Source organism: Larus michahellis, chromosome 10, assembly GCF_964199755.1.
Source record: "Larus michahellis chromosome 10, bLarMic1.1, whole genome shotgun sequence".
NCBI lineage: Eukaryota > Metazoa > Chordata > Aves > Charadriiformes > Laridae > Larus > Larus michahellis.
In genome coordinates, this window is record NC_133905.1 from 17,171,732 (window position 1) to 17,190,575 (window position 18,844).

Below are 18,844 nucleotides of genomic sequence, written 5' to 3' on the forward strand. Positions count from 1 at the left end.
CAGTCCCATCCCCTTCTGCCTCCCCTGGCCCATCTCATCCCATCCTGTCCCGTCCCTACTGTCCCATCCCATCCTGTCCAATACCATCCCCTTCTGCCTCCCCTGTCCTGTCCCGCCCCATCCCATCCCTCCTGTTCTTCCTGTCCCATCTTGCCCCATCCCATCCTGTCCAATACTATCCCCGCATCCCATTACACCTCACCCCAGCCTGTCCCTCCTGTCCTCCTATACCATCCTGCCCAATCCCATCCCCTTCTGTCCCCCCTGTCCCATCCCATCCCATCCCATCCCCTCACCAAGCTTAGGTACCAATGCTCCAGGCAGGGATGCAGCACTGTGCCAAGGGCAGCCTGGCTCTGCTCACCCCACCTCGTGTGGAGCTCGAGTTCCCCTCTTCCTCCTGCTCGCCTGTCCCACGCCACACAACACCTTCCTTGTCCCAGCTGCAGAGCCAGAGAGGCCACCAGTTCTCCCAGTGATGGTGGCCAGTGGAGTCTCTAGGGTCTAATACAAGGGTTGAGTGCAGACTGCTGCCTCGCTCGCAGCACAGCTCAGCAGGGACACGCGTGCAGCTCTTTGCTTTTGTGAAGCTTGTCAAGATTTAGATCGAGTCGCAGCTCAGCCTCTGTTAATTTGGGTTGAAAATGAGTGGAATAGAATCTACAGAGCGGGCCGGGGGGTGCCAAAGTGGTGCAGGAGGAGGAGAGGAGCCGAATTGCTCACAGGCAGAGCACCAGTGATCGCATGCGCTGGGTTCCCTTCGGGAAGTGGGTTACAAAGCCAACGCCAGCTCGACGCCGAGCAAATCCCGGGGGCAATTAAAGCACTCACTAACTGGGCTGCTGCTGCCTGACCCCGCGTCCCCCCCCCCCAGCACGCATGCTGGTTCACATGCGCAGCAACCCCTCTCTTCCTTTTTGAGGTTTGAGCTAAAAAAGTCTCCCCTGCTGCCTATGCAAAGCTCTGGGTTTGAGCTGATGCATGGGAAACCCAGGTTTGGTCGGCAGCTGCTGGTGCCACCCTGGGGCACGTGTGCCGGGGGACAAGGCCACCCCGTCAGGGTGTTTGTGCAGCCGGGGAGGGGGCGGTATGGAACAGCAGCTTCAGAGAGAGGAGGCAGCTGCGGGTGGATGTCACTGAGCGTCCCCACAGCCAGCCCGAGCGCTCGGGATTCTTAGGACTCACAAATGAGGGTTCACAGGCTTCACGGCAAACGAGCCACAGGGAAAAGATGGGACCGGGATGTTTTTCCTTATGGGATTCCCAGGTGGAAAAGGGCAAAGGGCAAAATCTCAGAGGAGAGAACTCCTTTGGCTTCTGCTCCCCTGAGGGCTGGAGCCAGGGTGGCAGCTGCAAAGGAGTTACACCTGGTTGTAAGCCCGGCGTGTGAATTGAAGGAGCTGCTTGGTGGCCGGGCCAGGAAAGCACAGGTGCCCGTGGGAAAAGGAGACGAGCCCCCGCCCTCTCAAAAGCTCCGTGTCCTGCCCAAAACCCTGCTTGGGGGATGGAGCCGGCAGGGAGGAGGGTGTAGGAGCAGTAAGGAGTGAAAGGATAGTTACCCAAGCGGGGTAAGTATATCCAGGATCAGCCCCCCAGGACTGTGTGAGCCTGGAGGGGGGGGGATGATGAGGGTTTGGGATCAAGCTGGAGAGTGGCTGGGGCACGGAGCATCCTAAATAACCAGGAGCCCAGTATTGCCCCCTCTCTCCCTTCTGTACAGCCCACCCCTTGTCTGCCAAGGAATGGGGGTGTCTGTGTGCCCAGGCTGCCAAGCCAAGCAGCCCAGGGGGGCTCCTGTGTTGGGGCCAGTGGGTCGCCCATGCTGGGGGGTGGGAGGTCTGTGGCTGCGGCATCCCTTTGCAACCCCTCGCTGGGATGGAGAACTGGGGGAATGGCTCTTGCTGGAGGAGGAGAAGGGGGGGTGCTGTGGGGAAAGGCAGCTCCTCCCCACCCTGGCATCTCCCTGGGGAGCAGCAGATCAGGCTCTGCTGGGGGTCAGGGAAAACCCCAAGCAGCGGGGATTGGTTGCTGCCTTCTACGCCTTGCAATGACCCTGGGAGAAGGCCAGGGCCTAAGATCCCTGACCCCTTCGATGTTTCCCTCCATTACCAGCTTGTTCGTGCCTGAAGCACCCTGTCTGTCCCTCTAGGCAGGGGTATGAGCAGTCATTCCCGATGATTTAAGGCTTAGCTAATGTTATAAATATTATCTAAAAGCCAGTGTCGGTTCAAGGCATAGTCCCAGAGTGACGTGTAGCTAGCTGGACCATCTGAATACAAGAAAAGCGGGAGGTTTGGATCCACGATGCAGTTATTTGGTTGTGCTGCTGGTGTTTGGATTGAGACCTGGTGTGTGCGTCTATCTGGAGCAAAATTCATCCTGGATTTTTAAGGGGAGTAAAGTATGGTTTTGCTTTTTGGGAGCAAAAGAGGAAAGGTCTTCTGGGGGCTCAACACACCCTGAGGGAAGTGCCCGTTGTGAGCTGCCAGCACGGGCTCTAAAACACCCATCAGCAGACAGGAGCCCCTTCCCCTCAGCTGCAGACATCGGGGAGCTCATGGGGCTTTAAAAGCCCCGGCGTCGGAGGCAGAGATGGGCTGCGTGGCCCTCCCTGTGCCGGGAGGGAAACCCTGGGGAATGTGGGTGCTGGGAGACTGAGCAGTGGCTGAGGGAGTGTGAGATGTGCCCTAAAATAAATGGGTGCAAGGCGCCAGGGGCACAAGAGCCGTGAGTCTAGTGGTGTTAATAATGCTTCAATTACTATTATTGTTATGATTAATGACTAATAGCTGTCCAGGAAACAGCATGGACTTAATGGCTGAAAGCAGCAGCAGTGAGAGCAGGAGCTGGAAAAGGTGGTCAGGGCATTTATTTCACGGCAGGAGCGTGTTTCAGCGAGGGGCGGCTGGGGCTGGGCAGGGTGGATGAGCACACAGTCCGGCAGCCGTGACAGCATCCTCCTCCTCCTCCTCCTGCGGCAAGGTCCTGCCGGCGGGAGAAGCTGACCCCAGCCTGACAGGCTATTTTTAGTCCAGTTCCCTAAAGAACGGGCTCGTGATGCTGGGTTCTTCCTCCCGGGCTGAACCCATGAGTTATCTCCAACCACCTACAGCAAGCAGCGAGACGCTTAGCAGAAAAATGAAGCCCCCAAAAAGCTTCATGAACGTTAACAGCTCTAGAAATGAGCTGTCTCTGCCCAGTGGGGCTGTGGGGGGGAGGAGGAGGGAGCCAGGGGGTGGAAGGCACCACCATGCCCGGCCTGGCACCTGCTCCTGGCCGTGGTAGGAAGAGCATCCTCCTGATGCCCCCTCACAGCGAGGGGGAACGCGTGCTCCTCTTTGCACCGGGAACGTGTTCATGGCCCCTGTGCCACCTGGGGTTTCCCTGCTGTGTAAATAGGATGAGAAATGGAGGAGTTTGTGAATTTAGGGCTATGCAATGTTCAACTAGATGAATTATTTTCACCCCAGAAAAATGTCAGAGGTGGCTTTACGGCTGCCTTCGTGCTTGCTTACTCTGCTGCTGCCATGGGCCATTTGTCTCAGACTTTAAACATCTTTTACCGATTACTTCCTCTATTATTTTCCAGAAACCAAACTAAAGCTTACACAAACACCCCTGGTTATGCAACCGGCCATTCAAGTTCTGTTTGCTGGGAAACAATACGTGTTTGTGGTTTCGTTCTTTGGCCTTTTCATTGGGGAAAATTTATCCTTCCTATGTGTCACTGGATTTGTCTTTATCTTTCCTTTGCAGTTAAGTGATGGACGTCTGCCGGCCTCTTACTGTGCGCTGGTTCCGCTTTCACACCCTCGCTTGAACTTGAAGTAACTCGTCACGTTGGACGTTAATGGGCGCAGAGGTACTGACTGCCACGTGCTGAGGTTAGTCGTGCTCCTGTCATTTCAAAGGCTGCTAGCTTTGCATCTTAGGATTTGGTCCTCTCCTGTGACTAATTTGGAATAACGTTTGAGACTCCTGGTAGCCAATACCTGTTCTGTGTCGTCTTTCTTCTCCTCTGCAGTACAGAGTGTAGAGCAGATGCTATAAAAAGAAAAATTTGGTTTATAAACTGGTATGTAAAATGCACTGGGCCAATTCTGAATGCTTTCAGTGAAGAAACTAGAAATGCAAGTAATGTTGTACTGTCAGGTCATGGCTATATATTAGTCAACGCATCATGTGTTGTCCCCCGACACGTTGATTGCCTATGCCAGCAGTTCGGAATGGCACTGAAGGCACGTTGTGGTGTTGGGAGTGCTGCTCCAGGAGAGGCTGACGGAGGATCTGTGGCTTTTTACTTGATGGCTCAAGTTAATGTACTGATATAACCCAACATACAATGAGAAAAGCTCTGTAATGAAGACGCATATTCATTCTGTCTTAGTCGCTCATGGCAAGGCAAAGAAGTCAGGGCGTGACACTGTTTTTCCTTGAGTAGCACTGAACTTGCCTTGGTGAGATCAGGGTAGTGTCACAGCGTGTGAAAGCTAATCCTCTCGAACAGCAATGCAGCTACTTGCACAGAGGATGACCTGGCGGCAGGTTGGAGCACACCAGTTCATAAACTGCCTTGTTCAGCAACAAACCACCCTGCTCATCCTGTAGCCTGATGGTGGGTACTTTCCTCCCTCCTGCAGAACACCTGCATGGGATGGAGGCAGCAACCACTTGACTGGCTGGCACATGGCTTTTTAAAAAGTAGCTTGACTGCTTGGGAACTCAAATATTTTTATAAGACTTCTTCTGAGAACAGCAGTTCAGGATGTGCTTAAACGTCTGGTGACTTCCAGTTGATGGGAGCTGATGATTTGCTTTAACTTGGGCTTCCACCTCCCCAACATGTGGCTGTTTGTGCTATTATAATGGATCCGTAACGGCAGTTTCACTGCATGCCTGTGAGCGTGACAGCGACAGGCAGTGCCAGGAGGTTGGCTTGTCACACTCAGAAAATGAGAGTACCCAGCCAGAGCAGCTTGTGAAAGCTAGACTGTAGCAGTTCTTGGACATGCCTGTACATGAAGGAAGCCGTTCAGTGTTCTACTCTAGACTTTGTGCTAATATTGACCTTTGAGTACATGTATAAATGCACAAAACTACTTCCCCCTGTTCAAAGCATGCCCTTGCTATTCATGAAAGCATTAACTAGCATGGTAATTAAGCAAAAGGCCTAAGTTTCCGGAGGGGGTTGCAAAAGCAGCACTGGTATTCTCTTATGATGACTTCTGTCCAGGGACCTGAATTATTAGATTGCTTACTGATAATCAGTTTTTACACTGAAGTTTGGCTCTGGGTGCACTGGAGAGCAGACTTGAAGAGACAGGGGCAGGCAGAAGTAGCTTGCATCTACCACCTGCAGTGGCTAATGTGCCTTCCCTTTCCCAGCCACTACACCACCCAGCCACCCTGGTTTTTCTGTCAAGCTCGTTAAATCCCATTGGCACTGCTTTTCCTCTTAATGGTGAGTACCATGCTGAACACCAAAGGGGGAATGCTTGTGCGCACAACAACAAAGAATACAGCAGCAGAGGGAGACAGCATCTAGCGGAACCCAGTCTAACTGCCTGCCTCCAAATAAGAAATGCTGTATAAGCCTGGGCCTGTTTATGTAGTAGACCCTTGTTTTAGCATGCAATACTACTGTACCTGCATGTTTTCAAAAGCTTTCAGGTATAGAGGGGTTTTTTATTTTCATGAGAAATAAATGCATCCGCTGTAGTACACCAGGAAACACTACTGAAGTTCTTTTGGCATACACTCACTGAAAAGCAGTTAATTTTATTCCACCAAATGATGCTTCAGTTTCACTTACGGGAGATTAGCAGAAAAGCAAACAAAACCACAACTGGGCATAATGGCTCTAGAAATTTATTTTCAGAGCTTAGTGCTTAACTATGATTAAAATACATATTAAGCAATTTAAAAATGCTACTGACTGGGTACTAGAACTAGACAAGAATATAATTAACACCAATACTTTCATGCACTGACAGACACTAGTTTGCTCATGCCACTGAAGTAGGATCTTTCCCGTTCACTCATCACTTCAAAATGCAGGGGTCTTCTACAGAAGTTGCATTCAGCTGATGAATGTGGTTTCAGCTCCAGGCCCACATCCTTCCATGTGGCCAGCAGTTTTTCTGTTAGGAACAGAAAAGTCAATCAAGATCAAGTCTTCAGACAGTGGATTGCTTTAGAGAAGCAGCAGCAGTAGCGTCAGCATACCTGTTTTACCTAGCAAGCGAGGAGGGATAACAGGAATTCACTGTGACACAATTTACCTCTTGAGTGAGGTGACTGGGCTGCAACTAAGTCTCAGCTATCCTCACACTACCTCTTTTGACAGGATCAAGCAGCTACTTTTCCCTGGACAGGTGCATGTTTAAGCCATGTTAACAGCTCAGTAGAGGAGAGCAGATTTCTTTGGACCCCATGTAACAAATGAAGATTGGTTTGGAGAGTGCTGGGGCTCTGCTCATGCGGAGGTGGCTGTGACAGAACTGGCTGGATACAGGACTGCACTGGCCTTGCACATGTGACATGTCATGTTCCAGGCAGGTTAAGTGCAGAAGCATGTGCTATGTATGCTGCAGAAGTGGAAAGACAGTGTCCAGCTAGGGGCATCTAAAACTTAAGCGTTTCCTAGTCTCATCTTTAGTATAAGGACTACATAGACAACCCAGTATTTTCGTTGCACTGATGCAAGAATCCACTCACCAAGAAAATAACTCATCATCTGAGGGGTGTGGTGAGGTGTCGGGGCAATACGTAGCAGCTCCTCTCCACGGGGAACTGTGGGGTAGTTGATTGCTTGGACATAGATGCTGTGCTGGCTCATCAGCTTGTCACAGATCTCTGTATTTTTAGCAGCATCTGCAACCTAAAGTTCAAAATTGTAAGTTACAAGATCAATCGAAACATGCAAGGTGGCAAAACTTAGCCAGCCACAAGAATCAAACAGGGCTCATTAGTCTTCCTTGTGCCACTGTAAGTAGCATATACATCAGAAAAAGAGAGCTAAAAGCCTGTGCTGTACAGCCCTCTGGGCACAAGCACACCATCGCAACCTAGACAGGTTTTTGTTTATCCCCGAGCTCTTATTTTCACTAGCTTGTTATCAGCCTCCTTGCTTTCTGTATACTGTGAGATTGTGGGTTTCATACACTTTATTACTCTGCTTTACAACATTTATAGCAGACTGAGGTCAACTTAAGCCAGACTCCTTGCACATCACTGCTGAATACAAGGACAGATTTGAACTTTGTGAATGTGAACCAATACCTGAAAGAGTGTAATGTGATCATGGACAGGAGAATAGGACACTGTTGACACAGGTCTGTACTCACCCTTATTGGAATGATGTGACTGGGGCAGTGCACCACAGGCAGCCCTGCATCCATCAGCATCTGTCTCATAAGCTTCACATTGCGTTGGTGCTGACGCCTCAGAACTTGCCCCTCCGCGCTCTTCAGAGTTCGGACAGATTCTAGGGCACCAGCTAAGAGCATGGGTGGCAGGGACGTTGTGAAAATAAAGCCAGCAGCATATGAACGAACAGTGTCTATCAGAGAACTTGTACTGGAGATGTATCCTCCTACACAACCAAACGCTTTGCCTGTGGAAAAAAAAAAGGCAGCCAAGCTTATTCCTTCTACCCACTAGAATGGCTTGAAGTATTATAGCTTTTCACTTGAGGGAATGAGTTATTTTGACTACATACTTAAGGTAGTCATGGCAGGCAACAATTATAGCCCCCCCTGCCCCCCAGCTAATCTTGTATTTACTCAGCACATGTTACAGCTTGCTTTTTTTTAAGCCAATCCTGATAACACAGATCTAGTTATTACACAGCAAGGACAGTTAAAGACTTTCTCAAATACTCAAGTTTTGATTTTGGGGAAGACTTTATAAGCCAAATCATCAAGCATAGACTGCAACAGTGACCCCAAGAGTCAACGCTAAATCTCTCAGTAGATTTAAGTTAATCTGTTTCAGAGATGCTAGAAATAACCTATGCTTCTAAGGAGCACACAAGGTTGTTAACTGTGATTGTGCAGTTGATACCAGCCCTGCTTTCCAAACGTTCAGGTACCAGAACGGAGCCACAGGTAGAACTAGGGTGTCTGGTGACTGCTTCTGTTTCTATTAGGCTGTAACCCAAGATTGTAAGCTTCAGAGCCATGAACATTCCTAGTAAATTTTACTTATGTTTTGGTAGCCATTTAAACTTTCTAATTTGCAGCAGTAAACTTACTCCTAAGCCTGCATTCTACTCAGATAATAGCAGTTGCTTCAGTTCTTGCCAAATCTCTTTACATAACTCCCCATCTCAGGTTTCTAGATTAGGAACACTCCACTTCACATAAAAGAACTAAGTACTACTAAATATAGAGTACTACCCTACTAGCATTCTCACCTGAATTTATTCTTGAGTTGTATAATATGCCACTGGAGTACTTTTTGCTAGCTTGTTTAAAGAAAAAAAATACCAATGCTACCTTAACTGATTTGTAAAGCAGCGTAAGCAGCTTAACACAAGCTTTTCAAACTGTGGGGCATACTTAAATCCTTTGGGCTTTTTGAAAGATCCTAGCCCCCAACAACCCTTAGCAAGTTCATGTGAATAGACTGATTTTGAGTTAACCCACTTAATTTGGCTGCTCAGAAGCTTTGCTGCCTTAGTTTCTGTAAAAGTGCCAGGCCATGCATACCAAGCGTTCCGGAGATGATGTCCATCTTGTGCATGATTCCATCCCTGTCTCCTATACCACCACCTCGAGCTCCATAGAGCCCCACAGCATGCACTTCATCCACAAAAGTGATTGCCCCATGCTTGTGGGCCACGTCACACAGCTCTTCCAGAGGACAGACTGCACCTAGGAACCAAAGCAGTGACTGGCAGTTTAGGATTCGCTGTACTCAGTACCCCAAAATACTAGGCATTTCGGAAGACTACTTTCATGTAAGCCTTTATAGCAGTGACACTTCCAGACTTAAAATACAGATGTTTTGAGCACTAACTGCAATGGAAGGAGAGAGAAGGGTTTGATGTCAGCTTACCATCCATTGAGTGAACAGTCTCAAATGCAACAATTTTAGGGGTAGATGGATCAGACTTCTTCAATAGTTCTCGAAGATGGCTGACATCGTTATGGCGAAATATGTGTTTTGGCACCCTGCTGTTTCGGATCCCCTGGATCATGGAGGCATGGTTTCCAGAATCAGAGTAGATCTCACAGCCTGAGGGAACAGCCCAGTTACACTTTAAGTATAGAAAGCATATGTGCTTTATGTACAGAAAGTATTCAGGCAGCAAGGGTAGGATGTTCTAGAGAGTAATGCTCGTGATCAAAAGAGCAAGTTACAGATCATGAAGCAAGAATAATATTTAAGGCTTATTTTAGGTGTTTAAACTAACACAAACATGAGCTTAAGGAAATACAGAAGGCTTTTTCCAACTCCTTAATATTTTTATCTAACTCCCCTAACTCCTTATAAGTTATAGAGGGAAAGAAGTTCACACTCGGACGTGAGAGGACACTAAATTCCTGCTGCCTCATTTTCAGGTGGAATTTAAAGGTAAGAGCAGAAGGTTCTGTCCTCTTTGTCTAATGCCTTCTGCAGTTCCTAGCTCCGAGATCTCAATCTCAGTAGGCTGCTACTATGATTTGCACATGTCTAATATAAGTTGAATATGGCATTAAAAAACCCAAACCACCATACTTTGCTGACAGAGTAGGATGAATCCTCACTTTGGGTAGCCATTTGTGAAATGTACTCCCAACTGCTTAGGGCAGGGTTGTATTTTTGTGGTAAAGAGGGGGCACAGTTTGAGATCTCACCTGGCAGCATCTTAGCTAGAGTGAAGAGGGTGGAGTCATTGGCTACAAAGCAAGATGAGAACAACAGTGCTGCATCTTTTCCATGAAGATCAGCTAGTTCTTTCTCCAAATCGACATGAAATTTACTTGTTCCTGAAATATTTCTTGTGCCTCCTGCTCCAGCACCATGTTGTTTCAGTGTTTCCCTACAGAGGGCCCGAAGAGAGGCATTAGCATTACTGCCTGATACACAGATGAATAAAGGATCATTGCCGAACACACTCCAGTACATAATCAGTATTGTTCTAAAATGGAACTGGCTGCAAAAAGCGGCTGTTAGGTTTAAGGTCTTTAAGCAACCCGCACAACTCAGGAATCCGATAAGCTAAGAAAACAGTTACCAAGTACAGCTGCAATATACCATCCAGTTTATCTAGTGACATCCTGCTCATTGCAGGGGGGCTGGACTTAGATGACCTTTAAAGGTCTTTTCCAACTGAAACTATTCATGATGATTCTATGATCTGGGGGCTTGTGAGGAAGATACAAGGAGCAAGGTCAGTGACTGACAGGTATACTGCAGCCCTGGAGCTAAATACTAAGTTAGCTACCCTAGCTCAAGAGAAAAGCATAAGCTTAATTGTATACCAAGAATAATATCAGAAGCAGCTTACGTAGCATATAGTACATAAATCAATTCTTCAGCAGCCTTCCCACAAAAGCTTCTGCAAGGCACTATAGCTTGACACTGCCTCTTAAGAAGATGGCGCTACTCACATAACTGCTCCACACACACGAGGGTGACGACTCATCCCCAGGTAATCATTGCTGCACCAGACAGACACCTCTTTCTTGGTGATCAGAGAATCAGTATAGTCATCTGCCATGGGAAAGATCTGTGCCTTTCGGTTCACTGTTTTGAATACTCTGTAGGTGTGATCCTTTTTCTTTTCATCTATCTTTTTCTCAAAGAACTGATCATACTGGAAGGTTGATACAGCTGAAATGAGACGGAGACTTCAGCACACGGGAAATAACTACAAGGGACCAGGCCTATGGGGGTTTTGCCAGACAATCTTACATTTTGGCAAGTTATCCTGAAGCAGATGAGAGACGCTTTCCGGTCTTTGCTTCAGCACAATATCCTTAAACTTCTTGAGCAAGCCACTCTGCGATTCTGCCTCAGTCTCAATATTCCTCACTGTAGAAGTAGTTGGTATTTTGGCAAATTCTGTACCTACAGATATTGTAATAAATTCCAGTGAGCTGAATCAGTTTGAAACAAAATGAAGTAAGTTGAGCTCAGCAAAGCAAACACTTTAAGTAACTCTAACTCTTTGTTCTTTAGGAAACACATAGCTGAATCCACGTGCCTCTGTTAGGATCTACTATTTAATTTTCTTACAATTTTGTATCGTACAGGACAAAAGGAAAGCCTTGCTAATCGATAACAATATAACATGTCATTTCCTTACATCATATTTGGTTCATCATGACTCAGAACACCACTCTATACAGCTACAGTATCTTATCTGAAAGAGTTGGTACACACCTAACTGAAGGCAGGGTTCTAGTTAGCTGCTTCCTTTTCATTCCTAGTATTTTGTTCAGTTATCACAGGTTTTTTTAAAAACTATGCCACAGAAAAACAAAAAAGTAAAATAAGCTTCCTAAGACAGACAGTAAGGCTTTACTGATATTGGTGAAGAGTTCCTTCCTTTGAAGGGACAGCCCTTCCGCATCAGGATTGCAAGCCAGCCAACACCCTGTAGTTCCATAAACAAAAAAAAATTTGCTTGCTTTCCAGCTTGGATTTCTGCTGGTACTTGCTTAGTACCTCAACCCCGTTTCTTCCATTTCCGGATATACCACCTTTGTCTATACCAGCACCCTGGTAAAGCTCTCTTCAGTTCTAAGCATCCACTTTGGGTGCAAGCGTAACAGCTCAATTCATACATTTAGAGCCAGCGTATCAAAATGGTATTCCCACAGGAAAGTCATCCAAGGGAAACACTGCATGATATTGCAGGTATGCAATATTGCATTAACACCTACATTCTCCAACAGCTTTTTGTTGCAGTCTCCCACAATCCTACCTGCATAATTTAAGTAGTGACTGTTAGAGTTAGCACACTCTATGGACAAGTCAGGCACCAGAAGGTCTTGGAAGGAACCAACACTTCAGCGCACAGAATACATACCTTTCCTGTCCGCCTGCATTTCCTGCACATCCTCTTGAAGTTCTAGGCTGGCTTTGCAGAAAACATTACTGTTCTTGTGATTCATCTGAGCTGCCAGGAATGGGCATTTGGTGGCAGAGCTCTGGCTAGCACCAGCAGGTGGGTGGCCAGCAGGTGTCTGGGATCCATCAACATTCTGTTGGGCCACCTCTTTGGCATTTTTGGCCTCTGAGGTGGGGGTGGAGAAAGGAAAGCACTTCAGCTTCATCATTTTAATACAGTGCCTTAAGCTTTTCTATGCGTTACTTCACAATTAATTTGGCACAAGCTATTCAGCAGCATTTAACTGAGCAGTCAGACTTCATTTATACAAGCACAAAACCCCTGTAACACCCAAGGGGCATATGATCTGAGATACCAGATGTAGCACTGTACCCTTTGAGGGGGGAAAAGATAATAGTCTCTCTTTCACTCCCAAAGGGGAGATTTTAAGTTCAGCTATTTTCAGCCATCAGCCCTCCCTGTGCTGCAAGCCTGAAGGCTTTCCCCCGAGCGCCAGGGTAAGAATCCCCCAAGGAATGTTACCAGCTGGGGTGAAGAGCCTCCCAAGCGCTGGAAATCCCAGCTCCACAATCCAGGATCGCGGATTCCCGACCGCAGCTCACTGCAGAACGTCCTAACAGGCCCCATTTGTGCCCGTGCTTCATTACCACAGACCTTTAAAGCATTAAGCAACCCTGATCTCGGAGCTGCCCATTCCAGAAGTTTCCTGCTACGATATATGATGTCTGTGTATATATTTTTTTTATTAAGGGCGACTAGGTCTGTCCCTAGCGAAGCCTCCCGCTACTGCCGCCGTGACCCAGCCCGCCGCCCGCCCTGAGGAGAGGCCCGGCCGCCGCTCCCCCGTGTCCGTACTCACCCTGGCGGGCGGCGGGGGTCTCCTCCTCCGCCTGCTGCCCGCGGGCGGCGGACGTGGCCAGGCCGCGGGCGGGGGCCGCCTCCATCATGCGGGGGCAGTGCTGGGCGTAGAGGAGCAGGGAGGGCCCGGCCTTCTGCAGGAAGGCCTGCGAGACGCGGGCCAGGAACGGGCAGCGCCGCACCACCGCCTCCATCCTCGCCGCCTGAGGGGAGACCGAACGCGTCCTCAGCGGGAACGACACCACAGAGGACTCGAGAACCGAGCAGCTCTCCCAGCCGGTACCGGCTCCTCCGCCGCCTATATAGCCCCGCCGGGCACGGCGCAGGCGCGGTGTGGTTCCTCCCTCCGCACGGCGCAGGCGCGGGCGGGGCCGGGCCGTGAGGGGACGGAGGCGGGGATCGAGGAGGGGGGGTTGTTGCTGTGAGGGTCTGGAGGTGGTTGCGGGGGATTCCTGTGGGGATGGAGGGATCCTCGGGAGGCTCCTGGGGTGTTGTGAGGGGATGCAGCGGGCCTTAACCGGCTTCTGAGATGCTGTAAGGGGATGGAGGGGCCCAGAGGGGGCCCAGGCGGCTCCTGAGGGGGCGTGAGGGTCCAGGAGGGCCCTGGGCGGCTCCTGGGGCATCATGAGGGGATGGAGGAGCCGTGAGGGTACGGAGGGGGCCCGAGTCGCTGCCGGGGGTGTGTGTGAGGGGACAGAGGGGGTCTGTGAGAGGGCAACCCACTAGGGGGATGTAGCCCGCGGGGGAGGAAGAAGTGGGTAGTCATCCTGCTCTGCCTGGGTTTCCCCTCAACCCCAGACTATGCAATGCTTGTTTCCTAGAAGTACTGGATTCTCTTATACCCAGGACAGGAGACTGGGGGGACCCTAGCGCACCTGTTCATTGGAAAACAGGAGCTGTGTGTCAGCTGGGTGGGGAAACCCAGCGCTACTCATGTGCATCTCGTGTATTTTCTTCCTTAACACGCACCTCTGGCTTACTGTGGGGTCCTTGCACAGGGGCTCAGAAAGCAGCAGGTACTCTCACTGCTGGTGGTGGGATCCTGAACCCGTCTCGCTTTGCCTACAGCTGGTATGAATCTTAAGAGTTTTTCTATTGGTGATGCTCAGACTTCCACCACTGTGTTTTTGAAGCATGGCACCATTGCCCAGGTTTTGAAGATAAGTAAGGCTCGTGAGAATGACAGCAGCAAGTAAAATTGCATCCCCTGGTTTGCAATGGACATTAAAGTTTATTTGTTTAAAAGCATATTTACAGGCGGGTAATGATAAAAAGAGCTCTCCTTAGATATCTGGCTGAGCTGCAGTAGTACTAATTCCTGTAAGTGTATACTAACTGCTGAAGTGTGGAAAGAATGGTGAAGAAAGATGACGATGCATTTTTTTCCTCATCTTGCGAAACAATAATTTCACGGAAGACAGGATTCGGGCAGAGTACTGCCTCTCTCGGCCTCTCATCCATCAGCCAGCCGAGAGCCGGCTCGGGCACTTTGAAGCAAGAGTGTTCTTTGTAACAGGTACAGAGTTTTGAGGAGAGCTCTTTAAAGCTCGCTCTTACTTGACTCATGTCTTGCATGCAGTCACATCATGTAGTTACTAGAAGGTGCTTGTAGTAGTGATTAGGGAAATACAAAACCTACGTAGGGCTGTGGCTGCTGAATTCAATTTTGGATACCAAAGGCACTCAGAAAGTATTGGTCAGTATTTACATGTTGCAAATTAATCTTTAGATAACCCCACCATTGGAGGGCAGGGAGAAGACCAGCAGGATATTGTCTGACACTCCTCTCTTCATCACTGACTCACTTTAAGGATGCTGGCTGCAGTATATAAACTTTGTGATATGCGATGTGGATCAAGAGGAAGGCAGCCTTAAACCATAGTCAAACGGCAGACTCGCTGTCAACTCCAGCATGTTACTAAGCTCTGAGGTAGGAAACAGGACAGAGTTCTGCCTTCACATACTCCCTGTGGGGCTGTGAAAAAAGTAGGGCTTTACAAGGTGGAGGCATGGGATTTAGGTTTTAGTAGGGCTAGATGGTTTTTTAAACACAGCTCACTTCTTGCTTATTAGAAATTTAAAACAACATTGTTTAATGAGTCTCAATGCTTAGATCTTAAACAATTCAATTCGCTATTCCAGCAATGTAATGCAGAAGTTACCATAAAGAAACAGCTTTTCATCAGTGGGCATCGTTAAACTAGATGTATGCTAGTTTTAATTCTGTAAATAAATGATTAAACTAAGGCTATAGTATTTGACACGAGCCTATATAGTAGTTATGATAGCAAGAGTCTTGGTCATTTGGTAATACCAGGACAGTGCTTCAAATTATTAGTTCAGTTTTCTCATGAAAAGTGCTCTTTTTTCACAACTGGCTTTCAGTTAGTGTTACATGCCTCAAATATTTAAATTTTGCAAAATATAATAGTTAATTAGTACTTGAAGTTTAAAGATACCTGATCTGTGTTTCAGATTACTGCTGTCCCCATTCCCCTGACCATCAACATTTGACTTCCTACCCTGAAGCTTTGTATCACAAATTTAAAAAAAGAGGAAACAGCATGACATTCTACCATGTAGATATCTGATGAGCGTCCTTAGAGCACAGAGTTAACGTGTCTGAACCTAAGGGATCACTCCAGTGCTCCTGGGATTAATTTCAGTTTTAACAACAGCAATTAAGTCCCACGTGCTTGATTTGTAGTATGTTGATAGTATTTTTCCTGCTTCTCCTATTCTTCCCTTATTAATCGGCCGTGGTACTTAAGAGGGACAGAGGGAATACATGTTTTGTTGTAAGAGGTGCCAGGGAAAGGTGGTGTGCAAATATGCTGGCAGAGTACTGCAAGAGGCTGCAGAGCTCTTCTGGTGGACACCTGCCACAGCAGGTTCAATCCCACAAAAATCTGATAATCCTTCTTTATCCTGATAATCTTAACAGCAGCATCTTACCACATTGCAAGGTTGAGAGATGCAGTACATTAGTCTGCTCTGTTGCTGGAATTCAGAAACTTGTTGTTCTGTATTCAAAAGTGCATGTGAAGTCTGAAGCTCGAAGAGCATCTGTTTTTTACACAAACATCATTCAAGGTTGGCAGCTGAGGCACAGTGACCTTGGCTATGATACAGAGATCTCCAAGTGGAGCAGAGCTCTCGGCTTTCCTGTCAGACTTCCCTACAATCCGTGCTATTAATCAGACCCCACAATAACACTTCTTCAGAGCTTGATTTTGGTGAATTTATTTAACCTTGTACGTGACAGGAGTTGCGCAGAGCTAAATAGTGACGGAATGACATTAACTTGACCCTCATCTTGGAGAGCTGCCGAAGGAACATGTCCTTGTCAGTGTCCAGAGATGGCTGTGAACTCTGGGTCCAACAGAACGGGGAAAAGTCAGGGGGAAAGAGTGTCTTCTCAGCTGCTCTGACGGTTTGCTCCCTTTGGAAATAGTGCCAGAGCTTACATGTTGAAAGTAAAGTAAATACTAATAAAGCTGCCATTAATTAAAGTTTCTTACAGCTTCAGTGGATTAATTAAACGGTATTTAAAGATGTTAATTGTGGCAATGTATTACTGTCATCCTACAGAGCTCAGGAGAAACTAGCGTGAATGCTATGCAAATGCTGTTTGCCACACTCCAGGAGGACTTCAGGCTGCGACAAGGGACAGTACCTTAGCAGCCCAAGGGGGAACAGGGAGCCCGTCCTGAGAGAGAAAGCAGGCTTATGGAGCCCCTCTGGAGAGAGACAGCAGGTACGGCAGGCTGGGGAGAAGCGATTCCTGTGAATATGTTAAGGGCAGAGTAGCACATAATAAGGAAGGAAAATGGTTTAAGCTGAGGGGATAGCATTGGTGCGAGAACAAATTTATTGAGCTGGCTATGACAAAGTTTAGGTTGGAAGGTGGGTAGTTCCTAGCTGTAACTGTGTTTTGGACCTGGTACCTGAGATGCTGGGTACCGGATGGATACAGCAGAGGAAGCTCGATCTGCCTGAAAGGCCCATCTGATGCAGCAGCAGGGGAAGGGAAGACTCTCGGCTGCCCCTGAGAGCTTCTGCTGATTTTAGTTTTCTAAAGCACATTCCATTCTGATGATTTGTCCATTTCTTTGCTAAATAAGTTGCAAGAGGGGGGAAAAAAAAAAAAAGGTTAAATTCCAGCAGTTTGGGAGGTGAATGAGAAGTCACAGAAAGCGCTTCCCATATAGAAATTGAAATGGGGAAAAAAATCCCCTGCCACAGGGTCAAGTTGATTTCTGCAGATGTTTAGGAAGAGTTGCTGCTGAAGATGGTCTCTTTCCACGTACTGTGAAAATACACAGGCTTGGGTTCAATACTTCCCTTCCATCCCTTGAGCACATTTTGCCCAATATTCCTGAAAACAGAACTCTATTCACAGATTTGTAGCCTTCATCTGGCCTCACATCTGTCAGCAGTTACTTCCTTTCATGGAATTTTAATGAATTTTATGTTTTTAAGAGAGCATTTAGATACTCCAGCAGAAAAGCAAGAGTCAAAGCCCCTCTGCACTCAGCCTATCCAAATGAAATCATATAACTGTACCATTAGCAACGTTTAATCCCTTTTGCCCACTTTTGAAGTCAGAGCTGTGTGTATTCCTAATTTTTTCCCACCCAGTCAGTGTCACAAGAGGGCGAGCCAGAAAAACAATTCCCCCTCCCCAAGCACAAGCCACTGTCTATATTGAGATGTGAATTTTCCAAGGGAGTGGATGTGATCCTGACATCTGGATTTAATCCAGACTCAAATTCCAGGCTTAGATCTGAGAACTTCCACCTCCGGTCCTGAGACCGGCAGTTCTTACAGAGAACTTCGTTTACCTTTTAAGGCAAAATTTGAGGGTTGAGATAGTAGCTGCATAGTGAAAATTCTTCCCATGCAGATTTTCTTTAGCAGATTTTCCTCATTTGGATCCAGTGTCATCTTTACATGACAGAACAGGAAATCTCATTTCTTTACAGGACACTCTAATCGATAGAGAATTTGACCAAGCTGGAAGACCTGCCAAATACTGAGGCACGTGTGACCTGTTACAGAGTGACTGAGCAGCACCCCTATTTCACGGATGCAGGCCAGGCAAGCTTCTTACACCACCTCATACAAACAAACGCCAAGTTATTTTTCTCTGCAATGTAATGGATATCTTTTAAAATTAATGAACTGCCTGTGGGTCCTTACAAGGGTGTTGAGTTGGGATGCTTTTGCCCATCTGCCAGGCCCCAGGTGCTGCCCATTGGTGCAGAGGAGTTCTGTCTCTTGGCAAAGTCCCATTACAGGGGCATGACTCATGGTCAGTCAGGACAGCAGAAGCTATTGCCTCCCTCATACAAGGTACCCTGCCCTTCTGCTGAAGGGCACCACTCCCACACCAGGGCTGCTGTGGTCTACAGCCCATCTGATTAACATATCCAGCAGTGATTTATCTTAATTCCAGAATATCTCCCTGACATCCCTCCAGTTGCTTCAGATGTGGAAAATCACACCATAGTCTTTTTTTCATCTTGGATCCTTGAGTTTGTCTTGCTTTTTGCGGCACAGAGCAGGAAATGATACACGAATCCTCCCTGCTACTGTGAGCTCTGCTGCACTTGCAATGATTTGCATTTGTACCCTTGCTTGCTCCTCTCTCACACAGTTTTCGTCCTTCTCTTAGAAGAAACCAGTAGACTCCAAACAGTATATTTTTAGTTAGCATTTATTGCTGGGCTTCAGCCTGTCATTTTTCTTGCATAACTCAGCCCTCATTTCTCCTCATTAATCAGCTACTCAGGCAGAAACACCATCTTCTACATCCAGTTAGGAGCTGGATGAAGTCAGCAGAGAGCAGGAGTACCTTAGAAAAAGCGAATCTGAGTGCTTCCTGTGTGAAGGCATGAGAGGGTGGGGAAAGGACTTAGC

The 18,844-nt window shown here is 47.6% G+C and overlaps 1 protein-coding gene and 1 long non-coding RNA gene across 2 annotated transcripts; one reads left to right on the forward strand and one right to left on the reverse strand.

Moving 5' to 3' along the window:
- Positions 1–5,846: 5,846 nt before the first annotated feature.
- ALAS1 (5'-aminolevulinate synthase 1) lies at positions 5,847–13,271 on the reverse strand. The gene is made up of 10 exons (XM_074602629.1): positions 12,924–13,271; positions 12,023–12,229; positions 10,903–11,058; positions 10,599–10,821; positions 9,843–10,027; positions 9,061–9,240; positions 8,712–8,876; positions 7,347–7,615; positions 6,718–6,880; positions 5,847–6,140 (listed from the first exon to the last, which is right to left on the reverse strand). Exons 1-10 carry the CDS (start codon positions 13,114–13,116, stop codon positions 5,980–5,982), a joined length of 1,902 nt encoding a protein of 633 aa, XP_074458730.1. The 5' UTR covers positions 13,117–13,271; the 3' UTR covers positions 5,847–5,979.
- A 1,380-nt stretch (positions 13,272–14,651) lies between these two features.
- Positions 14,652–18,040, forward strand: LOC141749299 (uncharacterized). The gene is made up of 3 exons (XR_012589314.1): positions 14,652–14,852; positions 16,514–16,679; positions 17,908–18,040. It is a non-coding gene; the product is annotated as an uncharacterized LOC141749299 (long non-coding RNA).
- Positions 18,041–18,844: the final 804 nt, after the last annotated feature.